Source organism: Neurospora tetrasperma, assembly GCF_000213175.1.
Source record: "Neurospora tetrasperma FGSC 2508 unplaced genomic scaffold NEUTE1scaffold_1, whole genome shotgun sequence".
Lineage (NCBI taxonomy): Eukaryota > Fungi > Ascomycota > Sordariomycetes > Sordariales > Sordariaceae > Neurospora > Neurospora tetrasperma.
The window spans coordinates 2,397,383-2,420,229 of NW_009799099.1; the positions used below are offsets into that span (position 1 = coordinate 2,397,383).

Below are 22,847 nucleotides of genomic sequence, written 5' to 3' on the forward strand. Positions count from 1 at the left end.
TTTTGACTTGAGATGTCCACGATCGGTGGCTGCTGCACCTCATCCCGAGATTTCCATCAATGATACCAATGAACTCGCATGTCGGCGTGGGAGTGACCTACATATGCTCGTCGACGACGAGCTTGCAATTGGCCCAGTATCTCCATACGTCTGGCTCTTATCTATTGCGTATCACGTCCCTCCCACTTACGACGACACTGCTTCCTCATCTTCGAGTTGTATTTTACATAACAAGATTTCTACATCGCATTATCCGCTTCAGTCTTCAGCAGCAGGCGGGTCGCATGAACGGGCTTGGACATGTTATCCCGTTGGACGATCGACAAGCTACCCTATCAATGACGAGACGTCGACCGCGAGCCTCCCATTCGAGATAAGTGAAGCTCTGGATGGTGAATAATGAAAACACGACATAGTTCTACAACATGTCTCGCTGCTGCAGTGAGGAACGGGATCTACCATGCTGCTTGACCCAATCGATGGCTATGGAGGACTTCCATCGGGACACTGCGGGAAATTTGAATAAAAGCCCATGGTGCCAACCCCCTCTTCAGACCTTAAGACCGCCACTTGTCTCTCGTCTATCGTTAGAACTCATCATCAGGAGACTCACACAAAATGTTGCGCCCAACGTTCATCGTCTCTTGCCTTGCTGCTGTGGCGGCAGCACATGGTGACCATGATCAGAAGGTCGTCGCTGGTCCTCATCAAGGATTGTGGTACAACACGTTGCCGGGAGATGGAGGCACCCAGGTATGCTTCGCACTCGAACAAAACACAGCGATGTTTAGAAGTTGAGACTGATGCTCTCAACAGGCAGATTCCGTCTTCTCTGGCATCTCGACCTTTGGCCGTCTCCCATACCTACCATGTCTAGCCAGCAAAGATATCAACTACGACATAGCTTTTATTGGTGTGTGACCAACCCCAGTTCTAGACCCAAGACATACCATACTAACTAACTGTCTCCATAAAGGCGCCCCCTTCGACACCGGCACTTCGTATAGACCTGGCGCTCGCTTCGGTCCATCGGGAATCCGTCAAGGGTCTCGTCGACTAAACCTCTAGTACGCCCCCTTCCTACAACTAAACCACATCACCATATGCAATAGACACTAACCTTCCCTCTCCCTCCCTTCACAGCGGCGGCTACAACGTCCCCCTAGCCACCAACCCCTTTAACAGCTGGGCCACCATAATCGACTGCGGCGACATCCCCGTGACCTCGTATGACAACACCTTCGCCCTCTCGCAAATCGAACAAGGCCACCACTCCATCCTTTCCCGCAAACCCACCACCGATTCTGCTTTGCCAGGTCCTTCCCTCCAGGGTAAAACCCTCCCACGCGTGATCACCTTGGGAGGCGACCACACCATCACACTCCCCCTTTTACGGTCCATCAACCGGTCCTACGGCCCCGTTTCGGTCATCCACTTCGACAGCCACCTCGACAGCTGGCGACCCAAAGTCTTTGGAGGGTCTCCTTCGGAAGTCGCGTCGGTGAATCATGGGACTTATTTTTACCATGCGGCGCAGGAGGGATTGTTGAGAAATGATAGTAATATCCATGCGGGGATCAGGACGACACTCAGTGGCCCGAGCGATTATGAGAATGACGGGTATTGCGGGTTTGAAATTGTGGAGGCGAGGGAGATTGATACGATTGGGACGGAGGGAATCATCAAGAAGATTAGGGAGAGGGTGGGTACGGAGAAGCCAGTCTATTTGAGTTTGGATATCGACACGTTGGATCCTGCATGTGAGTTCTCTCCTTTTTCTTTCTTTTTTTTCTGCCTATTCCTCTTTACTGGTCTGGTCTGTTTGACGGTGGAAATTGAAGCTGATAAGTAAACGTTATGTGTTACAGTTGCCCCAGCTACAGGTACCCCTGAGACTGGTGGGTGGTCAACTCGAGAGCTTAGGACGATTTTGAGAGGGCTGGAGGGAATCAATATCATTGCTGCTGATATTGTTGAGGTTGCAGTAAGTTCCTTTTCCAGTTGTCTCGTGGTTTCGAAGACTAATTGAACGTTTCTTTCACTTTTAGCCTGCCTACGATACCAACGCCGAGCATACGACCATGGCAGCAGCCGATGCGTTGTATGAGATCATGAGTATCATGGTCAAGAGAGGGCCGCTCAGCGTAACCAGTGCGCCGCACGATCTTTAAAGTGTTGGCAGATGATGGACAACCGAACACGAACAAATCGCCGACCAACGCATCATGAAGTGTGTTTCTGCGCTTGGAGAAGTTGAAAGCAGGTTTACCTAGGCACCGACAACCTTCCAATATCATATAGAGTGAGCTTCTATAGATGAATCCGAGTTATTCATTGAATGTTGATATATCATGATTTTTCCAATTCCTTTTTCAAGTGTCCCCATTTGTTCCTTGTCTCGGACTTTCACTTATCATATCCTTCACATTTTGACGGTACACCAGGTGCTAATAAATAAATTTTGGTTACTTCCCATCGAGCTTTTCTGACAACAAAGTATCAACAAGCACGAAAAGAAAACATCCGTGATCCAACCCCAAACATCCGCTCTACCACCTCATACATCTCCTCTCCACCCACCTCGCCAGCACAAACACCACCACCGCGCGCAAGTACATTACCCCAATCAGAACTTTATTGGAAGGTGCTCCTTGACTTGTGAATCAAACGACTTTAACGGTGTGTCCAAGGGTGTCCCGCTCATTGAGTGTCTACGCTCCCGGCCACACCACACCACAACCACATACCCGGATATCTGCGCGCGGAATGCGGCTCATCAGAAGCGACCCGATGCAAGGGCATCCTACTGTTACCATACCGTTGACATGCTCCACAACTTTAGGTTTGTTCGCGTGGCTTGATCGGTGGCGTTGTGCTCGGAATCTCACATCGTCTGAGACTGTAGATGCAGTGTACGCCAAGTGACATGATTGAGGAGGATGACTGGCGTTGATGGATGTCAATTATGATGGCAACTGCTCCTGCGTCAACAACCGTATATTGTTTCTTCTTCTTCTTTGTTCTCCTTCTTTTTAGGAATGCCACCATGATAGCGTGGTCGGCGTCAAGACTGGCCGTCCTGGGAGGCAGGAGCGATTGTGGCAGACTGCAGTAAGAACAAGACGATCTTGCTCAGATGACTCTTGGAAAACTTCCACTTCCGTTGCAGCATTGAAGCTTATCTGAGTAGCTTAATACAGACACGACCTAGTTGATACGTAAGTTTCAGAAGTTCATAAGCATGTTCAGAGTTCTGGCGATGAACGAACTTTTGGTGTGTTAGCTTCGCTTACAGTCGAGGCTACTCCAACCCCCTGAGCACACCACAACACCAAACCCTCAGCATCACAACAGTTACCTGGGCAAATTCTCTGGGCCTCGCACTGAATGATGACTGAATAGTTCATACGAATTTGAGACCCCACAGTCGTTCGATTTCAATGACCAATCCACAGGTTCGCTGATCGAACCAAAGAAGCGAGTGGACTTTTGAAACGAAACATGGGGGAGAGTTATTGCCCCGCGGTTGCGAGCCGAGGTACGAAAAAGTCTCCGCCATCCAGGTATCCCGTGACGGCAAGGCGGTATGAGTCCATCATCAAAGACGGCGCAACAACAATAACAACAACAACGATTTAGAGATCAGTCTGGATAATACTTAGCTACTACTTAACACCGTGGTGACCGATAAACGTGTCATTCCACGACAATTCACAACACTCACTCATCCTTTCTTTGAAAGATAGACTGACAGACCACACACTTACTTCGTAATCATGTCGTCGTCGTCGTCGTCAACTTCCGGTTCGCAGCAACAACCGCCCATTATCCTATATCACTACCCGTTCTCGCCCTATGCCAAACGGATAGTCTGGTATCTTCACCTACGTGGCATTCCGTACACCCAATGCGTAAGTTCTATTCCATCATCAGCGGATGTAACTTTCGAAAGTCCTAAATCTACGCACTTTTATTGCTTTGTCATAAACACTCTCACATCACACACATCCACTTACTTACTCACACTCTCACAGCTCCAACCAATGATCCTCCCCCGCCCCGACCTCTCCTCCCTCCTGGGCATCAAGTACCGCCGCATCCCCCTCCTCTCCATCGGCCGGGACGTCTACCTCGACACGCGCCTGATCCTGTCCAAGCTCGAGGATCTTGATCTTCACTCTTTGAACCCCAAGCTCTCCGCCGCCCCCGGCACCGACGCCCTCGCCCTCCAAAGCTTACTCTCGCACTACTCCATCGACGGCGGTCTCTTCAGCCGGGCCGCGCAGCTTTTGTTTTCTCTCGACAACCCCTTGCTGCGCGACCCCCAATTTTTGGCTGATCGCGCCGAGTTCGTCGCGGGAGGAGGGGGCAACGCGCCCCCCTCCAAGTTTTCGAGGGAGGAGATGGCAGCCTTGGGTCCCGAGGCGCTCGCGGACCTCAGGGATTACTGCCAAATGCTGGAGACGACGGTGCTAGCGGACGGGCGGGATTGGATTTTGAAGAACACTGATGACAACAACAAGCCAGGGCTGGCGGATATCGAAGCCGTGTTTGTGCTGCATTGGGTTATGAGTTTACCCGGGGCGTTGCCCAAGGAGCAGTTTAACGACGACAAGTTCCCGAGAGTGTGGAAGTGGGTTGAGAGGTTTCGGGTGGCTGTTGGGGAAACTACCCCCACACAACAGACAGCTGCTCAGAAGAAGGGAGATGGTAACAGCAAGGTCGCAACGGTCAAGGGGGATAAGGCACGGGATTTGATCTTGGGCGCGGGGTGGAATGAGGATTCAGAAAAGAAGGAGGTGGAGGCCGGGGAGGCGATTGTACAGTTCCATGGCCTGAAGAAGGGCACGTTGGTGGAGGTGTGGCCGACGGACAGCGGGTCGGCGCCGGCTCATAGGGATGTTGGACGGTTGGTGAGTTTGGATTCCAGAGAGGTGGTGATTGAGAATGAGAAGGGCGTGAGGGTGCATGCGCCCAGGCATGGGTTCCGGGTGAAGCCTTCTTCACAGGCGGTTGCGAGCAGCTTGTGAAGTTCTTGCCCTAAGTGCTTGGAGTCCACCAGAGATCTGAAGCATTTCATGAATGATGCTAGTTGTTCTGGTTGGTCAAAAAGATCAAATCATGGATGGCTTGAAAGTCATCGGTTTTGAGGGAAAAGGGGGGGGGGGGGGGGGGGGGGGCGCTCGGAGCCCTGTCGTGGACTTTTGAAGCTCTATCCTAATGGACATGGTCAGTGAGGCCAATAGGCTAGGTACGTTGTGAACGATGAGCTGGGTTAATGTTCTTGCCTTAGTACAGGTGGTGTTGCACTAGAGGTTATGTGATCAAGAAATGTCGATGATCGCTTCTCATCTCTATGGCTGCGATCGAAACGTACTTAGACCTACAGAATCCATTTGTGACAACACAAGCTACGACAGACAATGGGTAAATGGTATGCTTGACGTAGCCAAAGATGGAGATGAGTAGGTACAACACCCAGGAGCAAAGTGCTTTGAAACTCCAAGGAGTTCGGCTATGGGGCGTAACCGCTAGGATCAACCCGTCACCACCGAGACCTGCAGCAAGATGTTCAGCCTAAATGATTACCTCTAACGGCAAGTGGTTTTTAGTCTCGAACGGTCTTCTTTGATTGACGACGGCGGGCCTCAGCTTGTTGCCTCACACTGTCTTGAATGTGATGTTTGATGCTATCTCCCAGCATCTCCGAAAGGAACGACCTCGAGTTGACTGCCAGGAGCTTTCAACTTTCGTCAGGGCCACGAACGGCCTGCCGCAAGTTCGTTGGCTTCGTGCTCGTGTTACCTCAAAAGGTCTTTGGCGCTATTTTGACCGTTATCCTTTGTTTGTGCGGCTATGGCAAGTAGTTAGTGAAGTTCGACTGTCGCTTAATCGCGAGAACGCTCGCAACGAAATCACAGAATGATACTGCCGTCAACAATGCGATTTGGCGTCAACTAGCCAAAGAGCCTCTGCATGTCAATCGTGAGCTCGTGGTAGGCTTCCAACCTTTGTGCTGCAGTTTAGTTTTGCGCTTCTGGGGCATGAAAGAGAAGCCGAGGGAAGATGGAGAGATCGACAGCGGCCAACAGCACCTGCAGAGCACTATTGTTTGTGCGGCTGGACTTCCCCTTTTCCCTTCCCCCGCACTCTCGGTCGGTGACTTCACCACACGGTACGGTGCCAACATCGGGGAGCCGGCCTCCGTCTCCAGCGGCGCGTCCATCCCCGCACCGGACAGAGGGCGGAGAAGATGACGAAATCGGCACCCTCTACCAAGCGCTGCAACCCTCAAGGCTGGAAGATGATGAGAAGAAGGGCTGCTCGTGTTGTGTTTGTCCGGATTCCCATAACTACCGTGACCACCCAAAAGGTTGACTTCGGAGGCTTACGCCCAAAGAAGGCATTTCTCCCACTGTTTTTTTCCCATTTCGTGCGTCTCTATTTCCTACTGTGTGGCTGTAGTTGAAGAGTTAGTTTTAGGTGCCGTCAGAGAAGGTGGTTCGAAAAGGGAAGCTGATTCGCCCGGGGACTAGTGTACACTGTTCCAGAGGTTGGCCATGGTGAATCTTTTGTACCGGTTCGGCGTACTTGTCGTACTGCTCTCGAAGTTGTCGACCCGTTGGTTCGTGTACACGACCCTGAACCATTAATTTTCCAAGAGCTGTTGACCAATCCTTCATCGCCAGAGGGGAGCAGCGAGGAGACGCCACGGTGCGGGATCCAGATCTCTCCAATCACCAAGCAGAGGCCATGATAAATGACCAATTATTCGAGAGGAGGCTCGTTCAGTAACGGCGCGACAAAGCAAGAGTCAAGATCTGTCAAGAAATCGTGGATGGGCGTCTTGTGTGTTCATGTTCTTGGAGCGTTTGGTCTTGCGGTTGTGCGCCAGTGCTGGCCTTGCGGGACGCAGGAAACAAAGTGAAGACATGAAGCCAATGAGATGTCTTGTGGAAGCCTCTCCGCTTCAAAGTCGTGGTCGCGCGGGCCAAGTGGCGCCCCTTGGTGCGTCCATGCAGTGCAAGCGTGCATGCCCAATTTCTACACTACCTACCTAAGTAGAGGTATGCAAGTGCGTCATAGGGGGCACAGGGGGTCTAACCTAACGAGTATACTGCATAGTAGTCACGGGGGTACGCGAAAGCCAGAGTATATGGGAAGGGAGAAGAAAAAAAAAAAAGAAAAAAAAAGGGGTTTGACTGCCAGACTGTTAGGTTGGCTGAATTGAGCAGAGCACTACACCCAAATCAGTTTTATTCCCCCCAAATAATGACCCAACCGTGAACGGTATGGGAATAATGCTATTCCACAGGGCTGGCTGCTTACGAACAGCGCAGGGCGCTAAATTTCCCGATGACCGCGCCAAAATCCGATAACAACTGCGGACCTCCCGTCTGTATGGAGCACCCGAGTCCACTTTGGTGATGATATTCATAGTATATTTTCCCAGAGCCGCGCGACGGATCTGTTCATCCGCCCAAACTTGGATTTCAGCCTGGCAAATAGGCGACGGCGAGGCGAGGAGAGACAGAACGGGGACCACGGCAACTAGCAGCTGGCATGGGCCAGTTGTTGTTGTTGTTGTTTCTGGCAGAAGGAGTTGGGAGTTGGAGAGTTGCAAAGCCAGCAGGCGAATAAATTCAGTGGTAAAGCTGAGAGTTGGGAACTTTTTAACACCGTGCGAATTCGCCGGCTAAAAAGACCGACCTCATTCAGTTTTTCCAAGACCACTCACCAACTGAATTCCATCATTATTTTGTGTCGCCCACCGTTACGTCATTGATGCCAATGAAGTCGGACGAAACCAGCGCCACCCCTGTTCCTCTTGCTGGAAATCTGACAATGAACGCCTACGCACTGGAATAGGGCACGGTGAAATCGACCGATCGAGCACAGAATGGAATGCTTCTGACGATCGCTAATTGAGTACATGAGACGTGCTGCAGCGTACTATCAGAGTGTATAGTTTGTGAAGCATTGGACGTTAGTTGGCTGCTTTGTCGAGGTGTCTTTGAGCGCACCGTGAATCCGAATCGTCTTGATCTGGCCTGACAAGACAGCAAGCGTGGGCAAACGAAACAGGGCGTACTGGGTTGGTTTGGAAAAATAAGGAGCGGCAAGAGAGAGAATGGGGGGGGGGCCGTAAATAAGAGATAAAATGTCAAAAATGCGAGCCCTAAAAAAAAAACATAATAATGTTGGAAAGAAATTGCGCGCCAGTCTAGCGTCTGACGCAATGTCCCTTTCGCGTGACAAGTTTGGGGTGTCCGGGAGCAACCTATAATACCGACAGGGCCTCGTGAGGAAGAAAGCGGACGGCATTGTGAACTTTGAAGGGTGGGAATGATAGAGATGCGATGGAGGTCGATGATTGGGCAGAAGATGAAAGCAGTTTGCCACCGATGTCCCACTTTTCCAAACCTTCTCGTCCTGCTTCACTCCGCGATATACCGTGTGGTGTGGTAGCCGTCGTCCATGCAAGCCATGAGACGGGGCCCAGAGCGGTGAGGTTGTGGTTCCTGATTATCAGTGATTCGAGACCACTGGCTGTTGACACGCGAGCGGCTATATCGTGATCGTTTCTTTGTTCAAAAAGGTCGGGACTACTTGCCACAATGTCCATCATTGCTGACCATGTGACGGGCTTTGTAAACCCAAAACTGCGAATTACAATTTCGTCGTCCCGGAGATATGTATACATGCTTCATACAGTGATGAGTGAAGAGGATTGTCCTCACAACGGGCACCCGTAAGTGGGTGTGGTGTTTTGTGGAAGAGGCACAAAAGTTGCTAGCAATCTGCTCCCGGCGGTCGTGTGTCGGTTGAAACCATCAAGAAGCATACGGCAACCATCCTGCCGTCGGACGAGTCAAGCACACAGGGGTCCCGCTGAAGGCTTGGGCTGGCTCGCGCCCCGGGACAAGATTGATGACACCCGACGGAGTTCATATTTTGACCCTGCATCCAGCGAAAAGCTGGGCGGCTTTAACGCCAGAACCATGGCCAAAACCGGGTGATCAGTGAGTATTGAATATACGCAGTATTCAAGTTCGTTGATGTGCGAGGTCTTTGGTTGAGTGTTGTGTTCTGAGTGGTGGACACGGGTATCATCAATTTTTGTCGTGGGCGAGGTTGCGTGTTTTCCGTTCTGGTCTGCAAGCGCACGATGCAACTTGAGCGCCTGAAGCTCGTGTACGGTGGATCTGGTACCTCAAGGCACCGTGTCGAAAATATTGCCCATGCTCAGATCCGTGTCGCCGGTTGGGGAGCATCACCGGAGTTAGGGGCACTCGGTATGTATCCAGGCGGGTCCTGACAATGTTTGTGCATCCCAAAACCCGGAACCGCGCAAAAACCACAACCCTCCAACCGCTTTCCTCGACAGCAGACGTCTGGCTGGAATGCTGCTTTTCGCAACTAAGCCTACCACAAAGGGGCCTTTTTGAGTGACTTGCTGGATCCAAACTCGTGTATGCAAGAATCTTTGCAGCTTGCTATGTCAAAAAGCCTAAAAAGGAACGAGAAGTCGAACGAAAGATCGGAACCTACCTGTACAGGCACTTCTATGCACTAACAATCTACAAGCTCTGACCAGGTTTTTTTTTTTTTTTTTTTTTTTATTTCTGCCCAGATAGAAAAAATGCGCCAACAACGTCAGAACACCAACCATCTAGTTAGGAGCCCGGGGCCGACATCTCTTGCGGCTTTTCTTATGATCAATGCCTGTGGTGGAACTCAGAGATGCAAAGAAAGATGCAGCGTAAACAAAGTATGAAACAGTTTCCAACAATGTGAACTCATTGACCACGAAAGACAGGACGGGCAATTGGCAAAATCACGAAACGCCTGCCATGGCAGACCTGCCGCAATTGTGTGCCCTGGTTGACCTCCAAGGCGTATCCCTGTTCACCCACGACTTAAGAGACATTTTGCCCACCTCAACGGTTTATGACATGGAACGCAAATGTCTCAATCAATATGCGCTGCCGGTTTGCGATTGCAGATGTACATACCAGCGTCCTCTTGTTGTCGCAAAAAAACGAAGAGCCAAACTCAACTGCTGTCGGGTTTTGTGAGGATTCACCACAAGAGCCATGCTCTCGAGACTTCCTGGAAGCCTTCCATCATATACTCGTCAGACATCAATTCTCGACTGTGTGCGCAGAGGTATGCTGACCCAAGCAGTCTTCAGGCAGGCCGAATCCATTCCAAAGTCGACAAGTTACTCCATTCATGCACTGCCGTACACATTCTAAAGCCGACAGCACATGGCTAGCTTTGAGCTGAGACGACACTCCAAGAATATATACAAATGAAAAGGGAAAGACACAAGATTAGGTACCTATGGAATTACCCAGTTTATCCAGCCTGTTAGGCAAGTTAATCCCGTTTGTCGAGATGGAAGAATTAATGGATGGGAAATAACACCGAAGTCAATACATACTTCGAGGTACAGTTCAGTCTTTCAGCTTGAGACTGTGCTTGCTGGTACTGCCGTGGAGTATGGCCCGCTCAGATCCCGGTCGGTGGTTGCTTCTTGGAGCCTCCTGTTTGGCTGTCTCGATACTACAAGAACCATTTTCTAAGTCTGCAGCCTCCACGGGGTTGACAGTGCGCAAAATACCGGCCCATTTCACACCTTTCTGACGGGTATCCATCCCATCCATCCACTTTTCCCTCCCACCAACCGAGTTTTGTGCGGTTTCTTTCCTAGCCCCAAAGATAGCGTTCCGAGCTGCCAAAACTGAAGCTCTTTCTATCCTCGCCTTGTCGGAATTCTTTTTGGGACTCTCTGGTGGTCCCGTCAAGTTCTCTTTGCCTTGTCGCGCGCTTACTTTCACCCCCCCAAACCGAGAAGGGAGAAAAAAAAACAGACCCCTTGGCCTTTGTTTAGTAATACCTCTAACCGGCGAACAGGGGGTCGGGTATCTTCAACCCGGCGTTCAGTCCTCGGTCGTGGCCCTCTTCTGGCTGCCCTGATTGGCACCTGGCAACTAGCCACTCAGTGCTTACTCACTGGGCCTTGGACGGGGAGCGGGCCCCATCATTTTTATTTCCCTTGCGCCATCTCTTTTCCCACGTCATACCTGACGTCTGTCCCAAGTCTTGACCTTCGACTTTTCTCCTTCCACACACACACACATACGAAACACCTTGTTGCGAGGAACTACGTAAGGTATTTACGATCCCCGATACTAGCAACGCAGCCGCGAGGCGGACAGGACGCTGCATTACGAACATAGCGTGCAGCCCTCTACCTACACTTTCTCTCTTGCGCCTTTGTGACCTCATAGTCGTCCGCAACTTTCCCTTCCCACCCCGTCGTGTCCCTCTGGCCTCTGGTCGCTCGCATCCGCACCCGCACCCGTTGCAGCACGAAGGCGCCGCAAGTTTTGGATTGACATCATGGGGTCGTCTACTGGAGCCGCTGGCCGAGGTGAGTCCAAATCACCTAAGCAATCCAACAAGACATCCCCACCGCGACAAGGTGAGTAGAGTCGCTTCTTCCCTGTCACGACCGTCATCACCTATTCCCGTCGTCGAGCACCCTGTCATCCCGTCTGCTATCGCGTTACGTCCCTGCAGAGGGAGGATAGAGAGATAGAGAAAGAGTCAACGGCTCGTACCGTACATCAGGAGAGACATCGTTGCCAACTCAATTTTTGCACATTTAGATGGCCACCCCGAATCGAAGCATGAACCTCCCCTGAAGCCATCCGAGTCGACGACCAATGCCGAACCAGCCAAACCACTCGCGCCTCCGCCCCGTCCCGCTGCGCAACAACAGTCCACGAACAGCCCTTCCGACTACTTCTCACAGAACCCCATCAGCGGCTCCCTGAGCCTGGAGCCGAACCCATTTGAGCAATCCTTCGGCGGCGCCCCCGAGACTCCCGGCGGTACTAAGCTCCCGCCCGTCGCCGCCCTAGCGTCCCCATCATCCATCTTGCCTCCTGGCTCAACACCTTTCCCCTGGGGCGGTAGCAACTCGTTGCGATCCGGCCCATTGAGTCCGGCAATGCTGTCGGGCCCAACGACCTCTGATTATTTTGGCGACCACATTCGCGGAGGTTTCCCAACGCCAAACGAATCGTCTCTCAGAACAGGATTGACGCCTGGTGGTAGCGGGTCTATGTTCCCTGCCCCGAGTCCTAACTCGACTCTCTTTGCACAACTTGCCGGCCCTGCTGCCACGCCTGGAACCATCGACTTCCACCGAACCGCCATCAGTGCCGCTGCCGCCAAGGCCCAAGCTCAGGCCCAGGCCCAACAACAGGCAGCACAACAGCATCAACAACAATCGCAACCGCCATCGATTACGTCACAACCAGCCTCCGATATCCCCAATGGCATTCCGCCTCTGAAGCCTGAGACGAAGCCACCGACTGGACCCTTTGACCCGCATGATAACGACGCGGCAAATGGTCTTTTCATGTTAGCACAGGGACGAAACGCATCCCAGCCACCAAGCCAATCATATAACGTGGTGTCGGCACCTCCGCCACCTCCATCAAGTCACTCGCACACTGTGCCGGCTCCTCCTGTTCAACCAGTCAACACCTCACCACAAATGAATGGGAACGTATCTATTGCAGGAAGCTCAGCACGTGGTGTCAGTGAAGTTAGCATCGGGTCAGACGACAGTGAATTTGCCAGGCCTAATACCCGTGGCAAAGGGAAGCGCAACTCCACAGGCGCAGCGACGACGGGTTCCCGTCGCAAGGCTGAAGAAACTCCGGCCAAGACTCCGGCCAATAAAAAGACCAAGACAAACGGATCTGTTTCTTCACTCAACGGTATGGACTACTCAGGCTCGGAAGACGAGTCGAAGCCAGGCAAGGATGACGGAACGGGCTCAAAGTCCAAGATGACGGAAGAAGAAAAGCGCAAGAACTTCCTGGAGCGGAACAGGTATGTGAAATTCGTCATGTTAGCCATTGGAAGAAACTTGATACTAACGGTTTGTAGGGTTGCCGCTCTGAAATGTCGGCAGCGTAAGAAACAGTGGCTCGCTAACCTCCAGCAAAAGGTGGAGATGTTCAGTTCAGAGAATGACGCCCTTACTGCAACAATAACACAGCTTCGGGAAGAAGTGGTCAATCTCAAGACACTTTTGCTCGCACACAAGGACTGTCCAGTGACGCAACAGCAAGGTCTCCATGGCGCGTTCATGCAGCAAGCCATCGAGCCATTTAGTCACCAGATGAACCCCTACGGTATGGGAGCTGGCATACCTAATCAGCCCGTCGGCATGCCGCCGAATGTTGCTCCTCGCCGATTCTCATAGCGAGGGGCTTCGGTGGTTGAGACAATATTGGATGATGAAACAGGCAACGATTCTCGACAATGAGGGTCGTTCTTCTTAACCTACTTGACCTTTCGGATGTCACCCACGTTGACGATAATTACCATCCAACCTCAACTGGGTCCGATCATTCGCGGGCTGTCCTTTCCGTTAATAACATTGGGCGGCGTGCAAAACGGAGGGCGCGACATTCTTACGACGTTCGGATTCTAGAGACTGCACCATAAACAACAAAGGACAGTCATTTCCATTCTCTGCATTGTATGAGTTCTGGTCAGTAGGCATCTTGCTAGCCAAGTTCATGGAAACCCAGGGGTGGCTAAGGGTCTCCTGAACCGGTGCAGCACCATTACCTCTGGCCTTTAGTCTGTGTATCTATGTGGTGTCTTCAGGGGCATACAAAACTGGCGTCACTGGTGTTTAGGGCTGCTTTTCTGTTAGCTTTTCTTTTCAACTTTTTTCTCTTTGGTGTGGTAGGAGAGGAAGAACCTGGACACGGCTGGACAGGAAGGAGGGCGGGAGGAGGAAGGCAATTTGGTGAGGCGTTTTTCCTTCAAAGCGATTTGGTAAAGCGGTATCAAGCGGAAGACAAGGGCGTGAGTTCGGGGTCTGCTTGCTCTCTTAATTCTGGTCACGGCGAAGACCACAAGAAGCTGCAAGTTTAGTGATCCTGGATTGATGCCCCTTGTCTCAACCGGGAACCGATTATTATCCTTTGTTTATATGGCGTGTACATCATTGGCGTTTGCCGTGAGGCGCCTCTCACGATATGAGCAGGTTCATTGTGACGGTGTATTTTCAGGCAACGGTTAGCTAGCAGCTGGTAGGCAACAAGGGAAACTGGCATGGAAATTTCAAGGCGCATAAACATACTGAGATGCCTGGTAATTGTGATGTTGACGGATTGAATCATCTTGCGAGATACGAGACAAGAGAAATATGACAACCATACAATAATCAATCCCTGGGCTTGTGATGGGGGAAAGAAGACCACACGAATGACTGCTTGAAGTCCGAATTTGTATGGAAGATCGCCATCGAAGTCAAAGCAATCTGCAAAGCCGTCCAACATGACAAGATGATCGATACATCCTACGGATACGGGCTAATGTTGAGGCACGTAGCACAACCCGGAAGACGAAGGGGCAGGCAAGACAGGCGACAGTATTTGCTGGGTCGGTCATGCCCGAGGCATCACAAGAAGAATCATTTTGCTGAAAGTACGGCAATGAGCGTGTTGCAATTATTCGCGGCAGCAGTTTCTGGCGTCCATCAGGAGGATAGTTCCGGGCAGTGGCGTCGTAGAGAAGTTTTCAACAAACGGATGCATTACAGTAATGTGCCCTGTTAATGCAACTAATTCCCGCACTATGGGGGACGGCTCGAAGCTTTTGCATTAAGGGGGCTTTTGCATTAAGGGGTACCTCACTCACATACAAAACTGGGAATCCGGGCCCAAGGAATTGTTTGCATCTAATGGGTCAGTTTGTATGTGTTTGCAAAAGGGGGGCCTTGCATTAACAGGGCACATTACTGTAAAGAATAATCTAAACGCAATATAACAGATGAAGTGGAACAAATGAGCTTGTTAACGTCTGCTATCTCGAAGATTAAAAGTGAACCGCAAATGGAGGAAGGTGGTCGCGAGTATGTGTATGGACAGTTGAGCCTCGATCTGAAGATTGATCTGAGCGAGCGGAAGTCAGACGACGATAGCATCAGGCGGGCCACCAGGCGTATTAACTGCCAAGAGCTGGACATTATAACCCAGCCAATGGTGTGGCCAGACGAAGCGAGAGAATGAATGAGTTGTCAAATACACTATTTTTCAGCCTCGCAGGATGTGGGGTAGCAGTGAAGAAAGAGCACTGGGATTGAGTATGCGGGATGTGGTCCAAGCGTTTCTTGGAACAGCCTGCCCGCGATAAACAAACCAACGAAAGGGTCGCAACTTCGGTTCGCGCCCGGCGCCCAAGAAACACGTTCAGACCTGCGACCATGCTTTGCAGCACAGCGACAAAACTGAATGCCTAGGACGGCGATAAGACGATACGACCAATTGCACAATACCAGCATACCTTAGACGAATTACCCGATTTCAGTCATTTTTGGTAACGCCTGATCCTCATAGCATCCCCGCATCGCGACACACACTTGACCGACCGGTCCAACTGCTCCCCAGGTTCCAGATCCAAAGCCCGCCCGAATTGACGCGTCCGTGACCCGTGCTCCGTGGCCCGCCTGCCCACTCAGCCGCCGCCCAGGCCCCCTGGTTCCGTCAGATCGCCATTTGGCACCATTTCTTTGAGTGTCATATTCAAGTTGGGGAGGAGGAGACGCGCTCCGTTCACGTCGGTTTGACCCGGTCGCAACCCAACATCAACATCACCATCACGATTAATATCCACCGCCGTCCAACTTACGATAGGATCTGCGAAGCAAGCGACGACCTTCTCAAACCTCCCGGCCTTCTCTTCAGCTCCGACTCATTCGAGTTCATGTACTTCAAAACCCGCCATCCATGACGACTGTCGTACGGACCCGTCAGCCGCTACAAATCCTGAGCATGAGCAGCAACCAGAGGCGCAGCAAACGCCTTGCGGGTAAGCTGCAATCCGTCCTTCAATCCAATGCCATTATGTGATTGTTCGGCCTTCTGGAGATTCAAACATGAAAGCTGACATCAAATCCGAAACGTGACGCAGCCGAGGCAGTATATGACGAGCAAGACGGCGATTTCCTCTTCACACGCGGCTCAAAGAGAGCCAGAACCACACTAATAGCTCCAGCGTCCACGTTAGAGGACGCCGAGAATGAACCGGTGGTGATATCTGTGCCTGCGAAAAAGCCCGTCGGCAGACCCCCAAAGAATAGCGCAAGGAAGCGCGCATCATCCCCTGTGCAAGAGTCGCCTCCGCCGCCACCACCGGCCGCACAACAGCAGCAGATCTCCGGACCGATACCGAGGAGGACGTCGAAACGAAAATCAAATGGTGGTGCTGCTGCTGCTGCGCCTCCGCCCGCACCCGCGCCTTCAGCAGCGGTATCCGCCGTGAATGAGGAGGATGCTGCTTCTAAATCGAGAGGACGTCGGAAAGGCCTCCCACCAAAACAACAGAAGAATGACGAGGTACCGCGACCAGTAAACGGCATGCGCGCGGTACCAGAACCGGAGGACGAGGAGGAGGAGGAGGATGGGCCAAATCTCGTTGGGGCGACGCCAATGGACATCGACGACACAAGGGATGTGAGGACCAAGGGCCGGAAAGGAGCAGGAGGACGAGGAGGAGGGAGAGGAAGCTCTTCAGAGCCACAGCAAATTGTACTACCACTCAGCGACACGCCAATCATCAACCGGAACAAAGAAATGCGGAAGAAGGGCGGTGCAAGCGGCAGTCGGCGGAGCAGTCTAGGGATGAGGGGAAGGCGAGCGAGTTCCTTGATCGAGAACGGGCATAGTGCGATACCGCATCGCGAGGTCGACCCGTCCGAATTTTACAAGCATATCGAAGCTGAGGGGCTGAGCGAGCCAAGGCGGATGAGGCAGCTTTTGACGTGGTGCGGCGAAAGGGCTCTTAGTGAGAAGCCACCGCATGGGAGTCATGGGTCTAGTGCAATTCTTGGAGGTAAGGAGCAGAACAAGGTTTTCTTAGAGCTGGGTGCGCGTGGGGCAATAATTGCTGACGGTGTTTACAGCGCGCGCGATACAAGACCAATTGCTCAAGGATTTTGGAGCGAGGTCAGAATTCTCGGATTGGTTTGCTAGAGAGGAAGCATCAAAGCCCCCCGTGGTGCTACAACCAAACCCGCGAAATCTCGAGCACGACGCCAAGATTGCCGAACTCGAAGCGAAGATCAAAAGGTACGAGCTTTCTTCGCTGACACCCACCTGTTGATAACCATTTGCTAACCAACCCACAAACAGGTTAAAAGAAGAGAAAAGAGCCTGGCAAGCCCTGGCCAAACCTCTCCCAGACCTCGAACCGCTATACCCCGACTCCGACCCAACCAAAGCACCACTACCCGAACCGTCACTTCTCGACGCCGAGGAAGCCAAAATCCTTGCCTCTCTGGTCGAGCCCGACACAGCCTTCAGCTCCTTCCGTCGTCGGACGCGATCGCGCCTGCAGAATGTGCAGTCCTCGCTCGAGTTCAAGATCGACCACCTGGCCGATAGCGTGCACAAGCTCGACATGCGGGTCTCGACGGCGGGCCGCGAGGCGGATCAGGTGCTTATGCTGAGCGCGGCCCGGCTGAAGGAGCGGGAGGAGAGGGAGAAGGGAAGAGTGGGAACGAGGGATTTGCCGACTATTGAGGTGTTAAGGAGTTTGGGGAGGATATTGCCTGCTGAAGGGGGTTGAGTCTGGGTAAAGCAGAGGAATCAAACCGGGAATTCTCCCACGTTTTGCAGATACCCTTTTTGTTTCTCTTTTCTATGTGTTGTTCTTATTCAATGACCTCGGCGATAATTCCTTCGGGACCGGGAGTACTATGGGCGGCAAGGGCGGGGAGATTTGGTTTTGAAGGCATATGCGATGGCGTTCAAAGAACGCATGGGGTACCATTGGGCTTGCAGATTTGGCATTCAGGTCGGGAGTGGGGAAGAGCATTGAATTGAAAGCGTTCTTAGGGGCGTGTGGTCTGACCCAGCATTTGCCGTCCCGGTGGCGCGGTACCCAATATCATGTCTTCTCCATGTAGTACATCAACAACCACATTATGGACGGTCCAAAGTGACTGTTCGTGTTTTGCTTTCAGCGGCTCAACCTTTGGTCCAGTTCGACATCTAACATTGTGTTAATACGTACTGGCTTTGGTATAGTATGCTACCGGAGCCCATGAAGTGACGAAGAGAAAGCAAAGCTGAGCGCGGCCAGCTCGTTCCGCCCAAACCATGGAGATAGATATCCCGCCCTACGCCTCATAGGTAAAGCCCACACGCTTGATATGCTCGCCTCGTCCTTGTATCCAGAATCTACCTGTAGTCCATCTTTTGTTGACCCATATAGTGGTACACAACTGTACCGAAATACAATATCGTACACTCCCCTTCTTCTGCTCCTCCTCCTCCTCGTCCTCCTCATCTGTAGTCGGGCTTCAGCTTAACTCAGCTCGCAGGCATTTGACTAGGCCGTTTCGTCACGTCCACGCCCACGTCCAAGAGCCTCCCACATCTCGCTTTCCACCTTTCCCATGTTTCACATCTTGGGTTGGGCCCATCCATCTCTTTGCCGATTTCACTTATACTCCTCCAACCTCGGCATGAACGCCATCCCCCCCTTACTGCCCATCCCCCTCTCCTTGACATGCGTCCTCAACAATTCCAAAATCTCACTGCCCTTCCACCTAGCCGGGACCGGGCGGTACGCCGGCTTAAAGGTGCCGACCGTCTGTGCCCACTCGCCCGCGCGCGGGTTAGGCGGCAACTGTTCCTTCTCTGACAAAGCCTCCTCGGAGTTTTGGAGATGTTGGTTCTCCTGGCCGGGCAAGGGGGGTTCTTGAGTGGCCCAGTAGTAAATGTCCCAGTCGTTTTCGTCAAGAAACAGATCGTATTGCTTGAGTTGTTCGGGCGTCATGGAGCCGAGGTGGGACGCGGCGAAAGTGGAGAGGATCAAGTCGGATTCGAGTGTGCCGCGTTTGCGAGATTGGTCTGGAGGAGGAGGAAGAAAAGAGAAAGGGGAGTTAGTTAGTTGGGTTTACATGTAGATGAGGATAAGGGTAGCGGGAGAGATATAAACGTACAGAGAAGACGCGCCCGCATGGTGGCGGGGTCTTCGCCGACTCTCCGGAGCGGCTCGATCTTGAAGGTGGCGCCTTGCAGTTCGCCGACGTCGAGGTCCTTCTTTTGCTGGTTATCTGTGCTGTCGTTGCTGGCCGATCGCGAAAAGGCAATGACGTATCTGCTGGCGACAGAGGCGGGGCGCACAGCGGCAGCGCGCGCAAAGGTGGCGGCCGCGGGCCGGAGGGCGCGAAGAGAGGAAGCCATTGTTGCGACGATTTGTCTAGGTGCTTTTGGCGAACTGACTGAAGACGGATTGTTGTAGCCGAAATAGAGCGACGGACAAGGTTAGGTGTGTAAATCGCTCGGATGGAGCGGGTAGTGTGGAGAGGATGCCGTTGCGCGAACTAGGTAACTGCTCCGGCTTATAAATGAGGATGTCGAAGTGATGGGAATTGTTGTAGGATTCCGATCGGGGCCGATTACAGACGCTACAATACCCCGTCCCTTACACTAGTTCGGCGGGCTTGGCAAGTGATCATACATACAATGGGGTCCGAGGCCGAAAAATTGTTGCCAGTTCCGGTTCATCCCTCCGCATCTTCGTCATTAATCCATGACATCGCCACCGTCTCCAGTGCCTCTATCGCCAATTGCTCATGTTTCGACTCATCACCACAACAACGCCCACAAGGTCTTTTGGATGCGACTTCTCTTGGCATGCACTGGGCACATTTCCGCTCTCAAATAGTCTTGAACCTCAAAAGTAGACGGCTCACTCAGCATGCAGTCAATTCTCCTTTTTACTCCATAACTTTTTGGCTGAAACACATTACCGTATATAGTTACACCAGAGATCTCCAACCTATTGTATGCCATTCGCTCGCCTGCGTTGCGTGTAGTAAAGAGTTCATAAAACCTCCCGCCCGTCGTTACCATGAAGCCGTATAATAAATAAGGTAGTTTGGACAGTGGTAGTTGTGGGTCGTTATCGTAGGTTACACCCAGCCCATTAAATAAGATGCTTAGATCTAAGCAAACTCATGTTAGTAACTGAAGCTATTTGCTCCGCTAGGTGGGAAAACGAACCTGAAGTACGCCCTGAGGTACATAATCTGCCACCCCCAAAGAGCAATGAGGAGGAAAGTGGTGGCCATGCCAAACCACTTGACACGGTTGTTGGTGCTCTCATTGGTATCACGGAGCTTCTGCTCACGAGCGCGCAGGTAATCCATCTCGCTAACAACCTCGCCGACCAGCTCCTCGATACGGCGCAGATCGGTTTCGAGCGGCTTAAGCTTCTCAGTGGCCTGGATGGCGGACCAGTCCTTGGCATCGGCACCAATGTCGATATCGAGCTCGACGTGACGGCGGGGGTTTTCGACATACTTGGCTGATCATCGCAATCTTGTCAGTTTCCCCTCTGAGCTTATGCTGGTTGTTTTGCTTATTTTCGTCATGGCCAAGGGATGTACGTACAACCTGTAAGATAGTTCTCGAAGCACACGTCGAAGGCCGCGTCGTGATGCGAGGTGAAGACGATGCGCTGCTCGCCAGCAATATCCTTGGCCTTGCCGTACTCGTTTCCGTGGCTATCGGAGATCTGTGTCGCGTCCAAAGTCAGACTCGTCCATGTAATTGACCGCCCCATAATCCATCCCCTAGCCCCTTTAACTTGCACCCAGGAGGGAGAGCACCTACGTGCATGTTGACGTTCATGCCATCGCCCTTGTATCCGTCAAGCGTAGCCGTTACTACCACCAATGTGTCCTTGTTGACAAAGTTCCGTATGCATCGTCGCTGGTTGCTGTGGTGTGAAGAGGTAGCCTCAAGGTCGAACTTGAGAGCTTGCGCGCAACCGGCGAGCAGCAGGAAGCCGCTCAGCAGCGACTTTAGGGATGCCATGATCGCTGACTGATAGGATGATCTAGAACGTTGGGCGGTGGCCGACAAAAAAGTTCGAACGTATCGTCGAGTGGTCAACACAGTCCGGCGAAGCTATGCAGTGACCTGGTCGTGTCGTGGAAGGTGGGCTGTCTGTATTAATGGGAATAGCTCCGCGACTTGGATCTAGGGGAAATCTGGCGGCTTCTCTTTGGGCAGGCAGGCAAGGACAGCTGAGACAGGTCTGGAGCATGTCCACAACGGCTTGACAAGAGTGCCTCGTTGCCCGTGCCAATCAGTAGCCGCGAACCGATCAGGGGAGCTTTTTTGGGGAAGCCTTAGAGGATCCACTTTGGTCATCGCGTCCCATTGTGTGTGTCCAGTGCACTTCAGCCTTGCAAACCTTCTTTTGTCTTCGTCGTTGTCGCGCGCCGTATTGTTGTTGCCATCCAACTTGCGACTTTCTCCGAGGGCAGCCACAGAGATTTCGAATAACCCCGACTTGGAAGGTTTCGCGATCACAATCTACCAAAATGCCAAAATGTGAGTACTGCTTGGACCGCTCATCTTCAACTCGATGCTGACGACATCTTGTACAGTCTTCTGCGACTACTGCGATGTGTACCTCACGCACGATTCCATGAGCGTCCGCAAGGCGCACAACAGCGGTCGTAACCATCTACGAAACGTTGTTGACTACTACCAACGTATGGCACAACCAGCCCCCAATCCACCATTGCCGACTTCACCGCATAACTAATGCGATCTTGTTTTACAGAGATTGGTCACGAAAAGGCCCAATCCGTTATCGATTCGATTACCTCCTCGTACGCCGCCGAAGGCCAAGCCCACGCCAATCCTATGCTCCCGCAGAACCAACCCGGCGGAGTCCCTCCCGGCCTCGGCTTCCCGCCCCCGGGCGCCGGCGTTCCCCCCTTCCCGCCTTTCCCTGGCGGCATGCCTCCTCCGTTCCCAGGCATGCCCGGTGGCGCGCCGGTGCCCCCTCCCGGAGCCTTTGGTGCCCCAGGCGTGCCCGGCGGTATTCCTCCTCCGGGAGCGCCAGGAGCTCGCGGAATGCCTCCAATGCCCCCATTCCCTGGTATGCCTGGCGCTCCTGCTGGTATGCCTGGCGTACCACCTCCGATGCCCGGTCCTGGTGGTCTGCCATTCCCGCCCCCAGGAGGTCTACCCTTCCCCCCACCCGGAGCAGGAAACTTTCCCTTCCCCCCTCCCGGTGCGCCAGGTGCGTTTCCCGGTATGCCGCCTTTTGGCGCCCCTGGTCAAGGGCCTCCGGGTGCCGACAAGAGGTGAAGTAGTTTGGTGTACGATGAGAGTAGCTTGAGAAAGGGCACGACAACAACATAGCGCCTGGGATAGGCCTCCAAAACGAGCATAATATTCACGGCTTCCAGTTTCGGATTTCATTCAATTGGTGTTTACAACTGGGTTTCATTCTCTCGGAACACGATACCAAGATTCTACGGCGGCGCTGAAGGCGTTATTCTTTTTAAAACAAAATCGGGTTAGGTCAGTTCAGAAGGGAGGAAAATCATAGCGCAGGTCACATAGCCTGGTTGAAGGTCATCCTTGCTCGAATATTTCAGCTATACAGCAACCGGCGAGCCACCCCGGTTTGCTTCAATCCGACACTAGGACATACGATGAGTGGACCTAAGTCGCTCTGGCCTGTCATTGATACTGGAAAGGAAAGGCCTTTGAAGGCTGCAGAGCGTGGTAGGTATGCTGCTGTTGCTCCCGATGAAGGCCGCCACAATTCTTTTTTACCCAAGCTGTTCAGTCATGCATTCGTTTGACTGACAATCGGCTGAGCTAAACTGATGCGCAGGTGTCTGGTAAGGCGACGGAGTGGCATCCGTGCACACAAAACATGATCAAGGGATGATTCCCCGAAGTCTACCAAAGTCTACATGAGAA

At 52.4% G+C, this 22,847-nt stretch overlaps 10 protein-coding genes across 10 annotated transcripts; 6 read left to right on the top strand and 4 right to left on the bottom strand.

Moving 5' to 3' along the window:
• Positions 1-601: 601 nt before the first annotated feature.
• On the top strand, positions 602-2,412 carry NEUTE1DRAFT_57436 (uncharacterized protein; the record flags this gene model as incomplete). The annotated part of the gene is made up of 6 exons (XM_009848988.1): positions 602-753; positions 817-913; positions 977-1,067; positions 1,144-1,760; positions 1,869-1,984; positions 2,049-2,412. 6 exons carry the CDS (start codon positions 619-621, stop codon positions 2,169-2,171), a joined length of 1,179 nt encoding a protein of 392 aa, XP_009847290.1.
• A 1,272-nt stretch (positions 2,413-3,684) lies between these two features.
• On the top strand, positions 3,685-5,030 carry NEUTE1DRAFT_144095 (uncharacterized protein; the record flags this gene model as incomplete). Its single annotated transcript, XM_009849648.1, has 2 exons — positions 3,685-3,911; positions 4,035-5,030. 2 exons carry the CDS (start codon positions 3,777-3,779, stop codon positions 5,028-5,030), a joined length of 1,131 nt encoding a protein of 376 aa, XP_009847950.1.
• A 5,430-nt stretch (positions 5,031-10,460) lies between these two features.
• NEUTE1DRAFT_35264 (uncharacterized protein) lies at positions 10,461-11,051 on the bottom strand (the record flags this gene model as incomplete). The annotated part of the gene is made up of 2 exons (XM_009848798.1): positions 10,461-10,713; positions 11,017-11,051. 2 exons carry the CDS (start codon positions 11,049-11,051, stop codon positions 10,461-10,463), a joined length of 288 nt encoding a protein of 95 aa, XP_009847100.1.
• Positions 11,052-11,371: 320 nt separating this feature from the next.
• On the top strand, positions 11,372-13,540 carry NEUTE1DRAFT_57442 (uncharacterized protein; the record flags this gene model as incomplete). Its single annotated transcript, XM_009848989.1, has 3 exons — positions 11,372-11,491; positions 11,679-12,915; positions 12,973-13,540. 3 exons carry the CDS (start codon positions 11,410-11,412, stop codon positions 13,289-13,291), a joined length of 1,638 nt encoding a protein of 545 aa, XP_009847291.1.
• Positions 13,541-13,566: 26 nt separating this feature from the next.
• Positions 13,567-14,182, top strand: NEUTE1DRAFT_115849 (uncharacterized protein; the record flags this gene model as incomplete). Its single annotated transcript, XM_009849649.1, has 1 exon — positions 13,567-14,182. One exon carries the CDS (start codon positions 13,687-13,689, stop codon positions 13,972-13,974), a length of 288 nt encoding a protein of 95 aa, XP_009847951.1.
• Positions 14,183-15,830: 1,648 nt separating this feature from the next.
• Positions 15,831-17,721, top strand: NEUTE1DRAFT_57445 (uncharacterized protein; the record flags this gene model as incomplete). Its single annotated transcript, XM_009848990.1, has 4 exons — positions 15,831-15,926; positions 15,987-16,935; positions 17,006-17,171; positions 17,235-17,721. 4 exons carry the CDS (start codon positions 15,831-15,833, stop codon positions 17,668-17,670), a joined length of 1,647 nt encoding a protein of 548 aa, XP_009847292.1.
• Positions 17,722-17,735: 14 nt separating this feature from the next.
• On the bottom strand, positions 17,736-18,010 carry NEUTE1DRAFT_115851 (uncharacterized protein; the record flags this gene model as incomplete). The annotated part of the gene is made up of 1 exon (XM_009849650.1): positions 17,736-18,010. One exon carries the CDS (start codon positions 17,917-17,919, stop codon positions 17,743-17,745), a length of 177 nt encoding a protein of 58 aa, XP_009847952.1.
• Positions 18,011-18,079: 69 nt separating this feature from the next.
• On the bottom strand, positions 18,080-19,359 carry NEUTE1DRAFT_115852 (uncharacterized protein; the record flags this gene model as incomplete). Its single annotated transcript, XM_009849651.1, has 2 exons — positions 18,080-18,959; positions 19,052-19,359. The coding sequence occupies 2 exons, from the start codon at positions 19,293-19,295 to the stop codon at positions 18,547-18,549; spliced, it is 657 nt and encodes a 218-aa protein (XP_009847953.1).
• Positions 19,360-19,796: 437 nt separating this feature from the next.
• Positions 19,797-21,107, bottom strand: NEUTE1DRAFT_76132 (endoplasmic reticulum vesicle protein 25; the record flags this gene model as incomplete). The annotated part of the gene is made up of 4 exons (XM_009849652.1): positions 19,797-20,059; positions 20,118-20,421; positions 20,508-20,631; positions 20,730-21,107. The coding sequence occupies 4 exons, from the start codon at positions 20,931-20,933 to the stop codon at positions 20,041-20,043; spliced, it is 651 nt and encodes a 216-aa protein (XP_009847954.1).
• Positions 21,108-21,445: 338 nt separating this feature from the next.
• Positions 21,446-22,593, top strand: NEUTE1DRAFT_127544 (uncharacterized protein; the record flags this gene model as incomplete). Its single annotated transcript, XM_009849653.1, has 3 exons — positions 21,446-21,455; positions 21,512-21,619; positions 21,691-22,593. 3 exons carry the CDS (start codon positions 21,446-21,448, stop codon positions 22,221-22,223), a joined length of 651 nt encoding a protein of 216 aa, XP_009847955.1.
• Between the last annotated feature and the right edge of the window lie 254 nt (positions 22,594-22,847).